Source organism: Pholis gunnellus (assembly GCF_910591455.1).
Source record: "Pholis gunnellus genome assembly, chromosome: 4".
Taxonomy (NCBI): Eukaryota; Metazoa; Chordata; class Actinopteri; order Perciformes; family Pholidae; genus Pholis; species Pholis gunnellus.
In genome coordinates this window covers 20,176,208-20,191,542 of record NC_136530.1, presented here as the reverse complement: position 1 = coordinate 20,191,542, position 15,335 = coordinate 20,176,208, and the positions used below count along the sequence as shown (strand labels likewise).

Below are 15,335 nucleotides of genomic sequence, written 5' to 3'. Positions count from 1 at the left end.
CATTTTTCAGCCCTCTCTGTCCCTTTTTCCCCTTACAGATCCTTTCCCAGGGGTTAAAGCCTCCCGTCACCTAAATTCACATCAGTTCACGCGTGGCGAGGGAGTGGTATCCGTCGGAAACCCTCCGTCTCCTCTCCCACACTCCCCCCCCCCCCCCCCCCCTCCCTCCTCCCTCACCCACCCAACCACACACACACACAGCCTTTTTAGTGTCCCCTTGACAGACAGCTCTCTGATCTCAGGGACCACTCACACAAAGACATGGACATGGTTAAAAACATGTTTAAAACACTGCTGGCCTCTTTGTGTCATTGTGTTGGTGTGTCTCTGTTACACCCCAGTTAAAGTCTGTGTTTTACTGCTGCAGAGGATCGGGTTACTGGGAGGTAACGCTGAGTCTGTGATGACCTCCTGCAAAGGAAACCAACCATTTTACAATAATAATGCAATGTAGCAGGATATATTTTGGGCACCCAGGGTTCCACAAGTAAAAGTCCTGCTCGTATTCTGCACAATTAGCCCTTTCCCACCGCATGAACTTAATCTGTTTCCGGAGGCTTCTAAACAGCTGAACTTTTAAGATCCTTCAGAGCCGTTGGTGCAAGGTCGTTACTTACGTTTCAAAAAATGGGACATTTGAAATATACTCTATTAAAAAACGCAACACTTTGTCGTTTTTTGGTTTGTTCCGTTGCACACTTAGTAACGCTATATGTTTTTATAATCCTGCTCCATCTTTTCTAATTTGGTCTCTGCACTGTTTGGCTGCATGTTGTATTCCCATTTCTGGGTGTTTGTTCTGGTCTTTTAAAGTACCCGAAACCTGCGTTTAGTGTAACGTTCTCACCGATTTATGCTCGACTGTGTTAGAATATATATATTTATTTATTTTGTACACAAACTTAACATAACGTTCAGCTTATTTGGGGATTCTGGGTGACTTTTGGTGACTATGGCTCTGTGAATTTAAAGCTCCGATACAAACCTCTGATTGGCTTCCTCTACATAGCAATTGTGAGGATCGTGGATATTTAAGTACTTTGAGTAACTCAGAAAAAAAACATGATTTCTCAGAGACCAAGCTGAAATAATGAAAAACGGTCAAATTTAAACACAACAACCTACAGCGATGAGGAGAGTCCCGTGTCTCTAAGTTAAGGATATAAACGTTAAAGTGGGAATTAACAATGGCGAAAAATACTCCTGTCACCAGCGGCTCCTTCCACTTAGCAACCCTATACATGTGGCCGATTCAGAGAAAAAGAAATGAGTCAAACCAGCCACTTAGTATGATTTACACATGGCTGACAGCAGAGCAGTGCTTTAAATCATAGCTTCTATACTGCCGAAAACCGCACCCAAACATGAGTATGCTCTCCCTCAACACAAATCTGCTTCTGATCATGTCACTGTTTCATAATCCCTGTTAATTACAGTTTGACTGTCAACCAGACAAGAGAGCAACAGCTTAGTGTCACTGAATCTGACAGGTGATCACTTTCTCACACACTTCCACAAACGTGTTAATAAAGCGTCACTAAATTGCACTGAGTAGAGAGAGAGAGGAGCGAGGGATAGTTGGTGTAAACGATGGAAGAGGAAGTGGCGCTCATCAGATACGCAGGCCTATGGAAATGTGAGCACAGACATGACGGACATACTGCCAAGCGGTAGAGGGAAGCTGTCGTTACCATCGCGACGCCTCAAATCCTGCACTACTTCATGGCTCAGTGGCGAAATAGATTTTTTTTAAAACAGTCCGGGACCTTTAATGGTTTTGATCAACATCAGCTACATAAAGCCCATTTGATTTTGCATTTTTCTTATATAACATACAGTAATATCCCCTTTATACCTTTCAATACATCTGTTTTGGGTGATCGTATAGTCTGTACATGACCACTTAAAAGTACAGTTTGTGTGATCCGATTGGCCAAAGCGCCTCCGAAGGTGGTCCCATTGTGACCACATTGGACACAAGCGTAAATGCAACTGCGTTTCCAATCCGCACACGACGACGAGGTGCGTGGAAATATGCAATCCTGCGCAAAGGAGAAGAGTGTAAAAATGTGCGACCATTTTCTACGGCCTTGTCTTTTATCGCTTTCCGTGCAGCAGCAGAGCGCCTGGCAGTGAGCGGTCTTTCCAGACGGCATAATTCCAGGTGAGCAGAAAGGGAATGGCTTGACTGGGAACCGTCGTGGAAAAGGACACCCAATTCCACCCTAATATACGGAAACCTTTTAAAATAATGCTAATATTTCATGCTCCCTTTGTGTGAAAGCACCGTGGACCTCTGCCAAACATCCAAACTCTGCACCGATAGCCGTTTCGTGTGTCAAATGCCATAAATTCAGCCGGCGGAGCTCCACAAAGCTTGTTCAGTGGATAAATCTTACTGCCCATAAAAGCCATTTGCTCTTTCATGTCTGTCTGGTGTTCAAACATTCAAATCAATCCATCAACGCTGCTAACTGTCAGAACACTAAGGCCTCTCCTTACCTCACATTTCCCCTTATCACTGGCTTCTACTAAGAGGAATCTGAGGAATCTTGGAGCTCAGTCTGTTCGCCAACACCCAATACGACACGGTGAAACACACACACACACACACACACACACACACACACACACACACACACACACACACACACACACGCTCCTTTTAAAACACAGACTAATTCCTGACACATAAATCGCACAAATTGATCACAGATGCTGGCGCTAACTACTGCGGCTGAGAAGCAAGAGCGGAATAAAACAACATAATGGACAATGACGTGTGAATCTGAGCTTTGGGACGATGTTTCGCGTGCTAATAAAGTCATACACTGGCCCGTAGGCCGACTGCCACCTCTTCTTGTTTTAAGAACTACAGCACTGTATAGGAACTCCACCCAGTGAAATGGGCTGACTTTGCTGCCTCAGCGCTTCCATCCAAACGGCTGCGGTTCAGTCAGAGGTCTCGCTGCCTCGGCCCCGAGATGAAGCACCTCGGAGAGCCAGCAGTCCTAACTGGCCCCTGGCTTCCACCGCCGGCCTCTGACTGACACCGCTGCACTGCCAGAGACATAAAGCAGGATAATAATAGCTGCTCATTCCTCCCTATCCCATGCCGACCGACCAGACAGGCCCACACTGTCCAAATCCATATATGTAACTGCATGATAAAAAGGTGAATACCTCAGTCCACAGCCGTACTGAAATCAGATCCATCTCGTCAGGTTCAACATATTTAGCAAGTCACGAGATCTTGGTCGGTCATGGACTGCGTCTGATGCTTTTTGTGTCAACCTTGTAATAAAAGTGAAATAGAGGAAAATTCAATGTTATTCATTACCAGTGTCATTTTTGTCCATCTTTTCGTCTGGTTATGATGATAGTGTAGTTATCGCTTCAGCAGCGAGTGCAGATGCACATTTTGCAAAAACAGTGCGATTTACAATAGAAGGGGTACAAGTAGCATCACCACATGAGCTGCAAGTTTTAAACAAGTCAACAAGTTAAAATAAATGACCCAGCAAGCAATCATCAGCAAGAAGTAACTCCAATGGACTGATGTATCCCTGCAGGGGGGGGGGGGTGTTCAGTACTATTTACTATTAGTACGAGTGTTGATTCATCACAATTACCCAGACTATATACTGTAACAGAACTGTGACATTGTAAAACTGTGTGCGTTCACCACCAACGCATCTACAGAAGTACAAAATGACTCAGTCGGCAGTAATCCTGAGAGAAGAAGAGTGAGAGGAAACAAGAGTGAAAAAGGTGCAGCGCGTCATTGCACTCCTTTCTACATATTTTCCATCACTCTACTCCCCGTTTTTATTACAGTGAGGTTGGCAGGTATGGGATTTTGAGACCAGATATTGAAGTTGTTTGTCTGTGTTGTTCTGTAGACATTGACTTTAAGGGGGAAGTCTGCGTGTTCTTCATTGTAGATACTTGCTGCTGCATCTCTATAATCAACCTGGTAAAATACTATATTAACCCAAAGGAATACTGGCCACAAGAATGAAAATAAGACCCACACTGTAAAATCTGCCTTAAAGAAGTGGAATATAAAACAGCTGATAGACTGAAGAGTATCTTGTGATTTGAAAAACATCTCAACTGGATGTCTGAAGAGCAGTCCAACCTAATACTGGGAAACTCTAAAAAAGCCACGATATTTCAGGCTTCATTAAATAGCAGATATTACGCAACAAAGCAAGCCAACTGCTAAAATCTTCTCTGGGGCACAGGCACAGAAGTCTATGAGTTACTGCCTGCAAGGAGCCATTATGTCAGCAGCACACACATGTGTGTGTGTGGGGGGGGGGTCATACCTGTTTTTCTCATTGTTAGGATAAAGAATTTGCTCCGCAGCGGGATCTGACACTGTGGTTGCTGCAATCTTCCTGTGTCTGCACGAGTGGTCCACCAGTGGTGGTACTATGTACTGGAAAGTTGAGAAAGTTAAAGCAGTAAATGGTGTGGATTTAAGTCAGGTTATACAATATCTGCTGAAAAACTAAGTCACTGTACAGCAACTACAACAGAGCTCGCCTCGTCCTCCTCCAATCTAAGAAACTGCAAAACTCATTCTGTGCGTGGAGTCGGCACTACAGTGGATTTATGAGGTCTGGACCGCCAGCATGGAGTCAAATGAAACCCAACACCAGCTCTGTTTCTTCAACGAGGCCTAAGAAGCAAGCACCTAATGTCTGCTGCTACAAAAGACACCATTTGGACTATAAAGGTGTCACTCTGCTTCAACAAAGTGCTCGTCTCATGGTCCGTAACCCCCTCCTCCAAACCCTTTTTGGCATAGGACTGCGAAGAGATTGTCCAAAAGCGTGAGGTGTTATCCCCATTTGAATGACCAAAGCCACTCTCTGGTCGGCTTTTCACCTCACCTTTGACTGTCGCCATTTGGAACGGTTACAAAAACTTTTGCTTTCCAAAGTAGTACTACTGCAATTCATCTTGAGCATACCTTCACCTTAAGGTCCCTGCTCTAGTCTACTTTTGGTGAAATATCTGGTCTACCTGGCTTTATCTTTCATTTGTCCTAGTTTATTGAAGTGTTCTGTTTTTCCATGTGCTTTGTCATGTTGTTTTAAGGAGCTTTTTGTAATTTGGTTTTTGAATAGTGCTCTACAACTTAAGATTAATATTACTATGTATTTATATTCCTTCCATCCCATCACTACCGTGTCAACCTGTACCCGCTCCACCTCAGCTTTGTTGTTCCAACACCATTGAGCAACAGATTGCACAATCCTACAGCTGCAATGTAACATATGAGTTTTTATAATTTTAGTTTTATTAAAGAGGAAAGACACAATTATAGTCTGCCAGGTTGCTATCTGTTTCTCTTAGTTCTTTTTTGTTTTTAAACTGAGTCATGAAACTAACTATATATTATACACTATAGATTCAGTGGTAATGGGGGATGAGGGTTGCTCAATACTGCCCATTTGTTCAGCCTGGTACCACCTAGCAGACCTGCTAAATATATCATGTAGCTTTAAACCCCTGAACTCAGATTTTCCCCTTTTGAATTTCTTTCTTAAGCAGCCTTTACGCTAGAAAATACAGCTCTTTTCCACATTGTATGACAACACCACATATATTCAGCATCATATATATATTATATCTCTGCTAGTTGTAACACTTCATTGGAACTATATGACGCTTGCACTAAATGAATTATTTGAACCACCATGTTCTCACGGCGGCACAATAACATCATTGGTAAATGTTCAAGGCGTCATGTGATTTTCTACACACTTGTCATGTTATACACACCCACAGTTTCGTCGGACACGTTTTATATCTGTCGAGTCCCTGAGACCTCGACTAAAAAGTTTTCAACGTTTTTTGGGGGTTTGAACAATGCCTGGCTGTACAACATGCGTTTGAAACAATGGTTCAGGTTGAGTAGAGTTTTGCTCAGGCACACTTTCACATGTTTTTCTTAGTCCTCTGAATACCTGGACAAAGAAAGTGCGGCTACATCTCAAAACACAAGTACTGAATATCAGGTCAGGACGCTCACTGACTCACATTTCTTTGTTATAAATAGCAGCGGTTGATAAACTGAGACAATGAGTGTACTAAGGCAGCTCACGGAAATCATATTTCTATTTAAAGTGTGCACGTCTGTTTTGGGTGTGTGTTATACAGTTATAAGAGCTGAACAGTACACACGGAGAGTACATAATGACTGGAATATAGCTATCATGTTTGTTTGGTTGTTTTGATTTAATATTTTTATATTTGATATAAATATTTTACTATTAATGCACACAATTTGGAACTGTGCTTGTATGACACGGAGCAACTTCAACGTGAACCAGACTAGCTGGTTGCTTAGTAAAGTTGTCTGTGCACATGCTCTGTGAGGGCTCTAATGTAGGTCTTCAACAACCCACCGCTGGCAAAACAAGGTTTTGGTTCCTGTGTCCAGCTTTGCTCAGCTCATGCATCGTCTGTGGGAGCAATCGAAGCACGCTCCGCGAACCTCATGACATCACTAACTGAAGTAGCGAAGGCAGGTCGCAACACTTCCACACAAAGCCACAAGGAATGCATTCAGCATCGCACAGCGATGATATCTACCATGTGGTATCCAAGGGTGGATTGTCCTTTAAGCTCAATTAAGCTCGCCAATGCAAAACATAATGAAGTAACCAGATCAATCCGGTTTGTCTTTGTCACGTTGATGACCTGATTCCTTAGAAAAAGGTTTCCTCAACACCCTCCTGGATCACTGGAACTATTGTCTGAGCTCCTCATCTGATGACGACAGCACTGATGACGTGTAAGAATATGCAGCAGAGTGTTTTGGGTGAATTGCTTACGCACATCTCACTGCTGGAATGACAGCCATCCGAAGCGGGGAGGAAGTTTAGAGTCGAGACACATGCACACGTACTCACGGTTGACAGATGCCGAGGTGTGGTGTGTCAACAGGGCTATTGTTCAGGGTCGATGTGGGAGCTTTTGATTCTTACCTGTAGTCTAAATAAAAAAATATAAAAACAGGCCTGGCAACTTCTCTGCAAATGTCTCACAACCCACAATTCATGCTAGTTTCTGCCGTGCTGTAAGAACTCTTTTATTTATGCGTTTCAGGGAACTAAAAACAAAAACGCAACCTGAAACGACAAACTGTGTATTATGGTGCGTCCGCTCATGTGTATGCAACACACACACACACACACAGGCCGGTGGTATGCAGCACACCCGCTTTACACACTCGTTTGTGCCGCACAAGAATAAACTTGTACGTTTAAAACAAAAGGATGATCGACAGTGCATGACTGCACTGCTGTGAATGCTGCTACGTGACTATAACAAAGACTAATCTACAGCTCGCTGTTTTTGATACATGGGAACATCTGACAGCGATTCCTCCGAGTCAATCAATTGCCTCCAACTCAGGCTACTGGGAACCGCAGTGACATCAGCGTGATGCTCTTGTGCTGAAGTAGTTGATTAATTGACTGGTCAAAACGGGAGAAAAACAATATTGACAATCGATTAATCTTAGGAGTCATTTGTCAAACTTCTTATTTGAAGATGTCACTTTGGGCCCTGGGAAATAATGATGTGCATTTCCTTCTACTCTCAAACTTCTTTCTTTTTTTTTACTCTAAATTGCCCTGATTAAGTTAAAAAGACGATGATTCGACAAAAATAAACATGTAAATGTAACTTTCTTAAAAGAAATGATCAAAACAAGAAGAATGTTATTAGTTTCAGTTGATTTTGTTGCTGACGAAAAAAACAACGTTTGGGATTCTGGTCTCCACAGAGTGTGTAGGTGGTAGGTGATAAAGGGGGCAACTGTCTGTCTGCTTTTTTCTGACAGGACGATAATCTCGCCTGGAAGGGCATTCCTGTGTTGCCGACCAGCGCTTGCTGCATCACTGTGACTGAGACGCAGACATTAAGTGCAAAAGGGCGAGGAGTTGGGCTGAGAAAATGACAGTGGAGGGGTTCTGTGCAACCCTGATAGGACAGAGAGCGATAAAGACAGAGTGAGAGACAACTTCCCATTCATCACCACGTCTGCTCCTCCTCCTCTGCATGAGAGGTCGGACACAAACCGCAGCGCTGTCACTCAACGCGCAGCAGCTAATCCCCTGCAGCGACACGTGAACTTGGAAGTATGGCAGCAGGGCTGAATTAGCACGGACACATGTGTGTGCACATAGACACACACAAATACATGCACATACTGACTTGTGCACAAGCATAATCGCCGCAGTGCAAAACTGAGTCTATATGAACAATCAGTGCTTCCAACGCTAACTGGGACAAATTGGGATCTGCAATGAATAATTCAGGTTAAAGTTTAAACAAAAGAAAAGAGAGAAACTTCTGCAGCAATTATCATGCGACACAAGTTGTTAGGTAACTCTCCAACGAACTGAGCTTGCCTTCCACATTTGGTGTCATAAATCAAACTTCTGTGTTGGATACATTATGTTATTGGGAGTATTGAAGGGAAACGGGAATGACATTTAAAAGAAATTTTAAAAAGCCTCGATTTTGTTTCAGATTATCTGTCAAATGCTTTCTTCAATGTGCTTACAAGAAGTATTTACGATTGATTCGTGGAGATGATGTGAAATTTGACAACTTCATAAGTAGTAAACTACAGTGTGGAGATATCTTTTGATAACGTTGAAATATTCTTTTTACACTTAAAGGGCTCCCCAATTATTTGATCAGTTTCCAAGTCATTGTGAATTATCTTCTGTGGCTCTGGTGGAGTTTCGACAAGTCCAGACAATAAAATAGCCCGGATGATGTCATAGTGATGTCAGCAGGGTTATCGCGACTTTTTGTGCAATACCTGCATTACAAACCAGGGACATGCTGTTTGAAAGGCATGGATGTTTACCATGCAGGGACGGTCCAACTAAAATGCTAGATGCTATTTTGTATTATAGCAAAAGTCTGTAGACGTCAACAGCAGCAGAAACTAAACGACGCTCCTTAAAGTACCTGAAGTAGCAAAAGGACGTGACGTTTGAGTGCAGCTTGAAACTACAGGAGCTAAACCAAAAAGAAATATGATAAACAGTACATGGAGCTGAGTTTACTCGGACTGTCTCAAGTGCTTCACAATGGCCTCAGTGTATGATTTGTAAAGTAGTGCTAGCTAATGGCAACATGTGTTTCAAGCTGAGAGTGGTGACGGAGGTTCCAAGGTGAACCTCAAGGCACCAGAGGTCTCATAATGGGCTGCACCACACATTACTAAAGACCCAATGTCTATAGTATAGATAGTAACAGTTCTAACCGGACCAGGAATGTTGGGAGTTGTAGTGTTCACCCTACTTTTGTCTGAGGAGGGGCTCACACTGTCAGACTTTAAAAAAAAAAAAACTGCATTACGGAATGTATGATTCAGCATTTTTGTCGTTTGACCTATAGGGATTAAACATGACAACATGTTGGCCTCTATCGCAACAGTTTTGATCCTTCTTTTTCAAACCGAACTCTCGTAAATCCCCCGACTTCATGCACGGTGCAATACAAAATGACTGCAGTGCCCATATAACTGCACTTTTCTTCTTTCTGGCATATGCCAGCAGAACAGCACACGTATGCCCACACCCTCAAGCACAAGATCGCTCCACCTCGTACATCTGTTGTGCTGTACTAACTCACGTACCTATTATCAATTTTAGCATTGCTGTAGTTCCAGTCTTGTAAATCTCTCAACAAGGTCTAAACACAACCGTGAGAACCAGACGAAGGAAACCCTCTCTACTCACTAGAAATATCTACGGCCAGGGCACTACATGTCACCTGGCAACCAAAAGTAATCACAACATAGCATAGGCCGTGACACACCTTCGCAAAGATCAGCCAGAGGCCGCTCACCTGAGTCAAACCTTAGTGCTGGCAGAAACCCACAGGCTGACAAGTGTGACTGACAGCTCTACAAAGCCAATTCGATGGAAATGAACAGCAGCCATGACAGTTGGAGCAGTTAGCTGTAGCTTTACAACAACAGTCATAAAAACCCCCCGACCGCTTCAAAACCAACATCTTTTGTTTCCGCGTGTTGATGTTCTGTAGAAAGTGGCTGTGGTTTTTCTATTTTCGATTTTTCGATTTAATAAGGATGTATTGCATTCTGTAAACAGCTTCCACAACCACAGCGGTACAAATTATCCGTCAACTCTGCAGCCTCGAAGGCTTTGTTTCCCAAATAAACACAAGACAAGTGCACGATTATACACCGGGAAAAACACACACACACACACACACACCACATGTGAAGCACACCTGCATATTTAACCCCCTCTCGCCCTGCCCGGGTTGCTCGCCCCTGTCCCAAGGGGCTGGGGAGATAAATGAGCTCATGTCAAAGACACACACACTGACAGGGATAATGATGAATTACATATATATTAGCACACAGCCTGAGGACTCACTCTTCTCACGTACACACACGTACACACACACACACACACACACACACACACACACACACACACACACACACACACACACACACACACACACACACACACACACACACACACACACACACACACACTTTCTTGCACCAACACAGCAAACACAAAACCAAAAAGGTGTGAGTAAGCTGGATTCTCAATGCACACACCCACACACGATGACAGGTATTTCCACTTCAGGAGAGCCACAATGCTGAGCTGTGAGCCCGGTGTCAGTCACTTCCTGTCTGAAGGGGTCAGAGGTTAAACACTCTTCAGTCTATTTAACCCCTTCCACAGAAATGAAGAGACAGTGAGAGAGAGCAGAGAAATCGCCTGCTGTAATTGAACCGTTTCGCTCTCGTTATCCCTGCAATCTTTACCCCGTTCCCTCTGAGCCTCACAGACATGCAGTAGAAACAATGCAGTAGAAACGGTTGGTTATTCTAGCTAATTCACTGAAACCTGGAAGGTGAGGTGCAAACAAAGACACGAAGAATAGATGAAGCGGCTGACGGATAGGAGGAGAGCTTAAAAAAGGATTACAGAAAAACAGAAATCAAGAAAACTTTGGCGGGTTCCAGGTTCTCAAATGTGAAATCTGCTTTCGACAGTTGTTTTTCACTGTAAATTCAACATCTTTTGGTTGGACAAAAATAATAAGACGTCACCTTTGACAGTCGGAACCTGTGACGCCTGATGAAGGTCGATGACAGCAATATTATAGCTCTAACAAACTAAGTGCTTATTTATTTTTCTTTTAAACAACTTCATTCTCTTATGTCTACCAGGTGTGCTGTGGACAACACTTAGTTTTACCATATGGAGAAGCAAAATCTTAGGAACAAAGCACAAAACGCCAGCAGCGAGGCTATTGTGTTGGCTTGCGGACGATGTACAGGGGTTTCATAAAGAAGTCGAATCCTTTCAAAGCTGCCTTCACAAATTTCATCAGCTGCTTAAGTCAGTAAGCGGATGTTGCAACTAGTTTCAGCTTAAATGATGGACTGGGTTTTGGATGATTGGGCCAGGTAGGCATCAGCACCAAGGAGTGTATTGTCCATTTGTTCTTGTATGACAAAAAGCTCTTGTGAAAGACACCAAACGGTTCCTCTGCTGATAAGCCACCATTGGACCAGTGTCTAGAGCAGTTTTCAGTGCGGATTCTTGGTTAAGACCTTGAATGAATGAGCCGACACGCACAAAGAACACAGGCCCAGGTGTGTGTGACCGGTGCTTCCATCGGCAGTCAGTCAGCAGGGGCCTCCTTGCTAATCCTCCGCCATCACTCAACTGGATCTCAGCTCTAATCTCGCCGGGCCAAAGCTCAGCAGAGGGGAGCTTGCTGGCTTTAAACCGAGAACCTGACAGCTAATCTTCGGCCATAACACCCCGGGGTAACCTTACACCCTCCCCAGGGGAGCAGCCACAATACCCCCTGGGCCACAGCGATGAGAGAAAGACCTCCCAAATATCAGAGACACTTCACGCCTTGGGAGAGACGGAGGGATAAAATGATGGCTCACTTTTTTGGGGGGTTTTGGATGCTCACCCGCCGTTATAAACTCAAGCACAAGCAGATTAAAGAGACAGACATTACTTTTCTCCAGTGCTTTCAAAGCAGCTTCTCATTCCGCGGAATTCAATTCAACACACGCCACCGCTATTAAAGTAGAAATTGTCAAGGTTGCTTGCCTGAATACGAGCCCCCATTCAGCACCAACTGGCAGGATGCAGCCTACATTACTCTTAAAGAGGCGGACTGGCTCATTTAAAAGCATACAATAAGCAGTCCGGGGGGCTGCCAACTGGACCCGTTACAGCTGATAAGTGTATGGTCCCAGACACAATGACCGGCAATCAGATACATGCAGAGAAAACATGCAACATTCATGTTAAGGTCAGGTATATGGAACAATATGTGCCACGCTGTTTCATGAATTATATAGAACTATACGAATTACAGATTATTATAGCAGCAGTGAGTGTGGTTTGTTGATATGGTCTGCAAGTCTGCCTGATAAACGGCACAGCAAGCAAGAGATCAGAAAGAAACAGAAACAAGTGCTCCAGAGAAAAAGAAATGTAGGCAATAATAATAATAATGTGTAACATATGGCTAAAACATGCAAAACCACCAGTATGGTTCTCAAGTTATCATTAAGTGACAAGTTAGCGTTGGCTGAAGTCATGAGGAATAACCGCTTGGTTTCCTACAAATGAACAAAGGAAAGTGTAAAGTGTGAAGATCATGGTGGTCTGGAAGTGAGCGGGCTCACTGAAGTCAAACATTTCGGAAAAATCGGACTTACCACTTCGGTGGGACGGTAGTATTTAGTGTCCACCTTCACATGGACCACTCCCGTCTCCTGGCAACGGCCAAGCTCATTCTCATCCTTTCCCTCCCACCTGGAAAGACACACATCTTAGAACATTGTCCCACATCTGCTGGAGGGTTCAGCTTTCCTTTCCTCCGTCTCCCTGATTATTTCTTGTGCAGTTTGTTTCTTTAACGTCTCGTGCAGACAAAACATGCCACCTGTCCAATTTGTTTTGTTTAAAATCAACACAGCAGTCATATACACACACACCTTCCCCAACATGCCAGTGTCTCCCGGGAGGTGAATGAGAGGTGAGACAGAGGAGGGGACTGAGCTGTGGCACTGATCAGGAGATAGAAGTTTTCTCAAATATTGCCTCTTTCAGACATGGAACCTGGTACATTGATGGCTTCGCTGATGACCATCCTGCTGGTTTCTCAGACCCCAAAAAAATCTATACATCCCACAATACATTTTCTCAATAATTTTACTATTCATCTTATAGAATATTTAACTCTGGTGTCGATTTTAAACAGGACAGTACCAAAGCATAGCATACTTTTCTATGTTCGAGGCATTTTGTTGTATACGTTTTGGTGCCTAGCCTCGTCTCATGTGGGTTATTTTACTAACTTTTGAATAAGAAACTATAGTTATTAAAGCGCTCTTAAGAAGACAAAAATAGAGTATATCTGTGAGTTCATGCTGTGACCTTTACGTTAATGTGACGGCATTCAAATCAGACTTGTGTTGGAAGCCAGAACATCGATGTAAATGTCTGAAATAGTGCGGCGTACGTGTATCTGTGGGCACTCACACAATGGTCTTCCCCACATGCTGGAAGGCCTTCTCCACAAACTCCCTCACACTGTGCACATCCCCCGTCGCTATGACGTAATCCTCCGGCACCTCCTCCTGCAGCATCAGCCACATAGCCTGAAAGAGAACGGAGACAGGACAGGGACAGAGAGGTTAAACCACTGAGCGATCATAAAGACAGTTCGGCGCTCCACACTGGACCCTGCCCAGTTCGGTGCTGACAGACAGGAAGTGAACCTGCGACCTCTGAGCGGGGCATTCGCGCGTACCTCTGTCCTGACGTCACCGCAGGGGACTCATGGGACAAATACCGTGGGAAAGGAGGACAGAGGGCTCCCCCAGGCCCACTGTGTTGCCGGCACACACAAAGCACACACAGCATGCACCTATGCACGCAAACACAACGCTTTAAACGACACCAAAAGTTAATACAAAAATGTAAGGAGAGGACAAACATCCAGAAATAAAAAGTACAGCAGCATCAAGTTCTGACTTGTATTTCTAACTGGCCGGTGCAGGCAGGCAGTATTATCATTAGCCGATATATCCCAGTGAAAGCTGATAGTCTGAATCCCTTAATGGACCCAGCGCTATATTAAACGGCCAGCGAGGGTGCCTGTTCTTGGTCCCATAATATTTATGGTGAACCAGAGCCAGCAGGTCAGAGCTGCTGACCTCTGGCACGTCTAGCCTGATTAGAGGAGACTCTGAGGGGACACAGAGACAGACAGTCAGACAGACAGTCAGGAAAATGCTCATAACTGCACATGTTTAAAGAGTTACATACAGTAAATGAGGGTATGGTTCTGATTTATTGACTCTGCTGATAGATTTAAGTTCTTATATATTTTCTGGTAAACTATTTGAGCTACAAGAACAGCGACAAAGAAACCAACACGTGTTGAAATCAAAAGCTAGTTTAGTTTTCAATGGATTTGTGTTTAAAATGTCAACATATTGTAGCTCCTCAGTGCTACCGCTTTAATATCCCAAACACGATGAGTCCATAACTCATGATCCTGAAAACAAATCCCGTCGATGGCTCCGTCCTAATGCTTTGCTTGTGACACAGTTACAGCAGTAACTGATATTGGCAACTCCTTGGTGCACGAACAATGTCGACATAAAGAACCATTCGTGCACGGTTTTCAGTTTTTAAATACTATAAAGAGGAGTGGTTGAATATAAAACAGATTTAGTGAGCTGACTTGATGAAGAGATGAATGCAACAGGTGCTTACAGTTTGGGTGAACGTCAAAACTCCCAACACTCAACGAAGGAAAGTGACACCTTTCACCACGAGCTCTGCTCCGGCCTATTGTAAACGAGTCCAGCCACTCAGCTGCTGTCTGTTCTCTGCAGCAGAAAGGTGGATAAGGCGTGGAGTTGGTTTCCTCTCCGTCTCTACAGAGGTTACTTAAACACTTTGCCTGTCTCGCTCTCAGAGGATCACATCAGCGCAGTTTATGTGCTCTACTTGGTTTTGCATTGAATAGTGTGTGTGTGTGTGTGTGTTTTCCATGTGTGTGTATGTGTTCCATCCGGCCCCATCAGGATGTTTTATGTGATACAGTTGGACAGAGCAGAGACTGGCTGTCTCCCTCTGCACATTTAGCAGATTATGGGTTCCCTCTGCAGTAGTACTCATAGGTGTGTCTTTTGCAGAAACACACAGAAAAAAAAATACTAAAAACCAAACTTCCCAGGAGCAGTTCACACAAGC

At 43.9% G+C, this 15,335-nt stretch overlaps 1 protein-coding gene across 1 annotated transcript in view; it reads right to left on the bottom strand.

Moving 5' to 3' along the window:
- The window catches only part of gmds (GDP-mannose 4,6-dehydratase), a 138,978-nt gene that overhangs the window by 18,171 nt on the left and 105,472 nt on the right, over window positions 1–15,335 (bottom strand). Inside the window, exons 8-9 of the mRNA XM_079158472.1 lie at window positions 13,611–13,729; window positions 12,785–12,881 (exon numbers count right to left, since the gene is read on the bottom strand). Of these exons, the coding sequence (XP_079014598.1) occupies window positions 12,785–12,881; window positions 13,611–13,729 (216 nt within the window). The remainder of the gene's footprint in view (window positions 1–12,784; window positions 12,882–13,610; window positions 13,730–15,335) is intronic.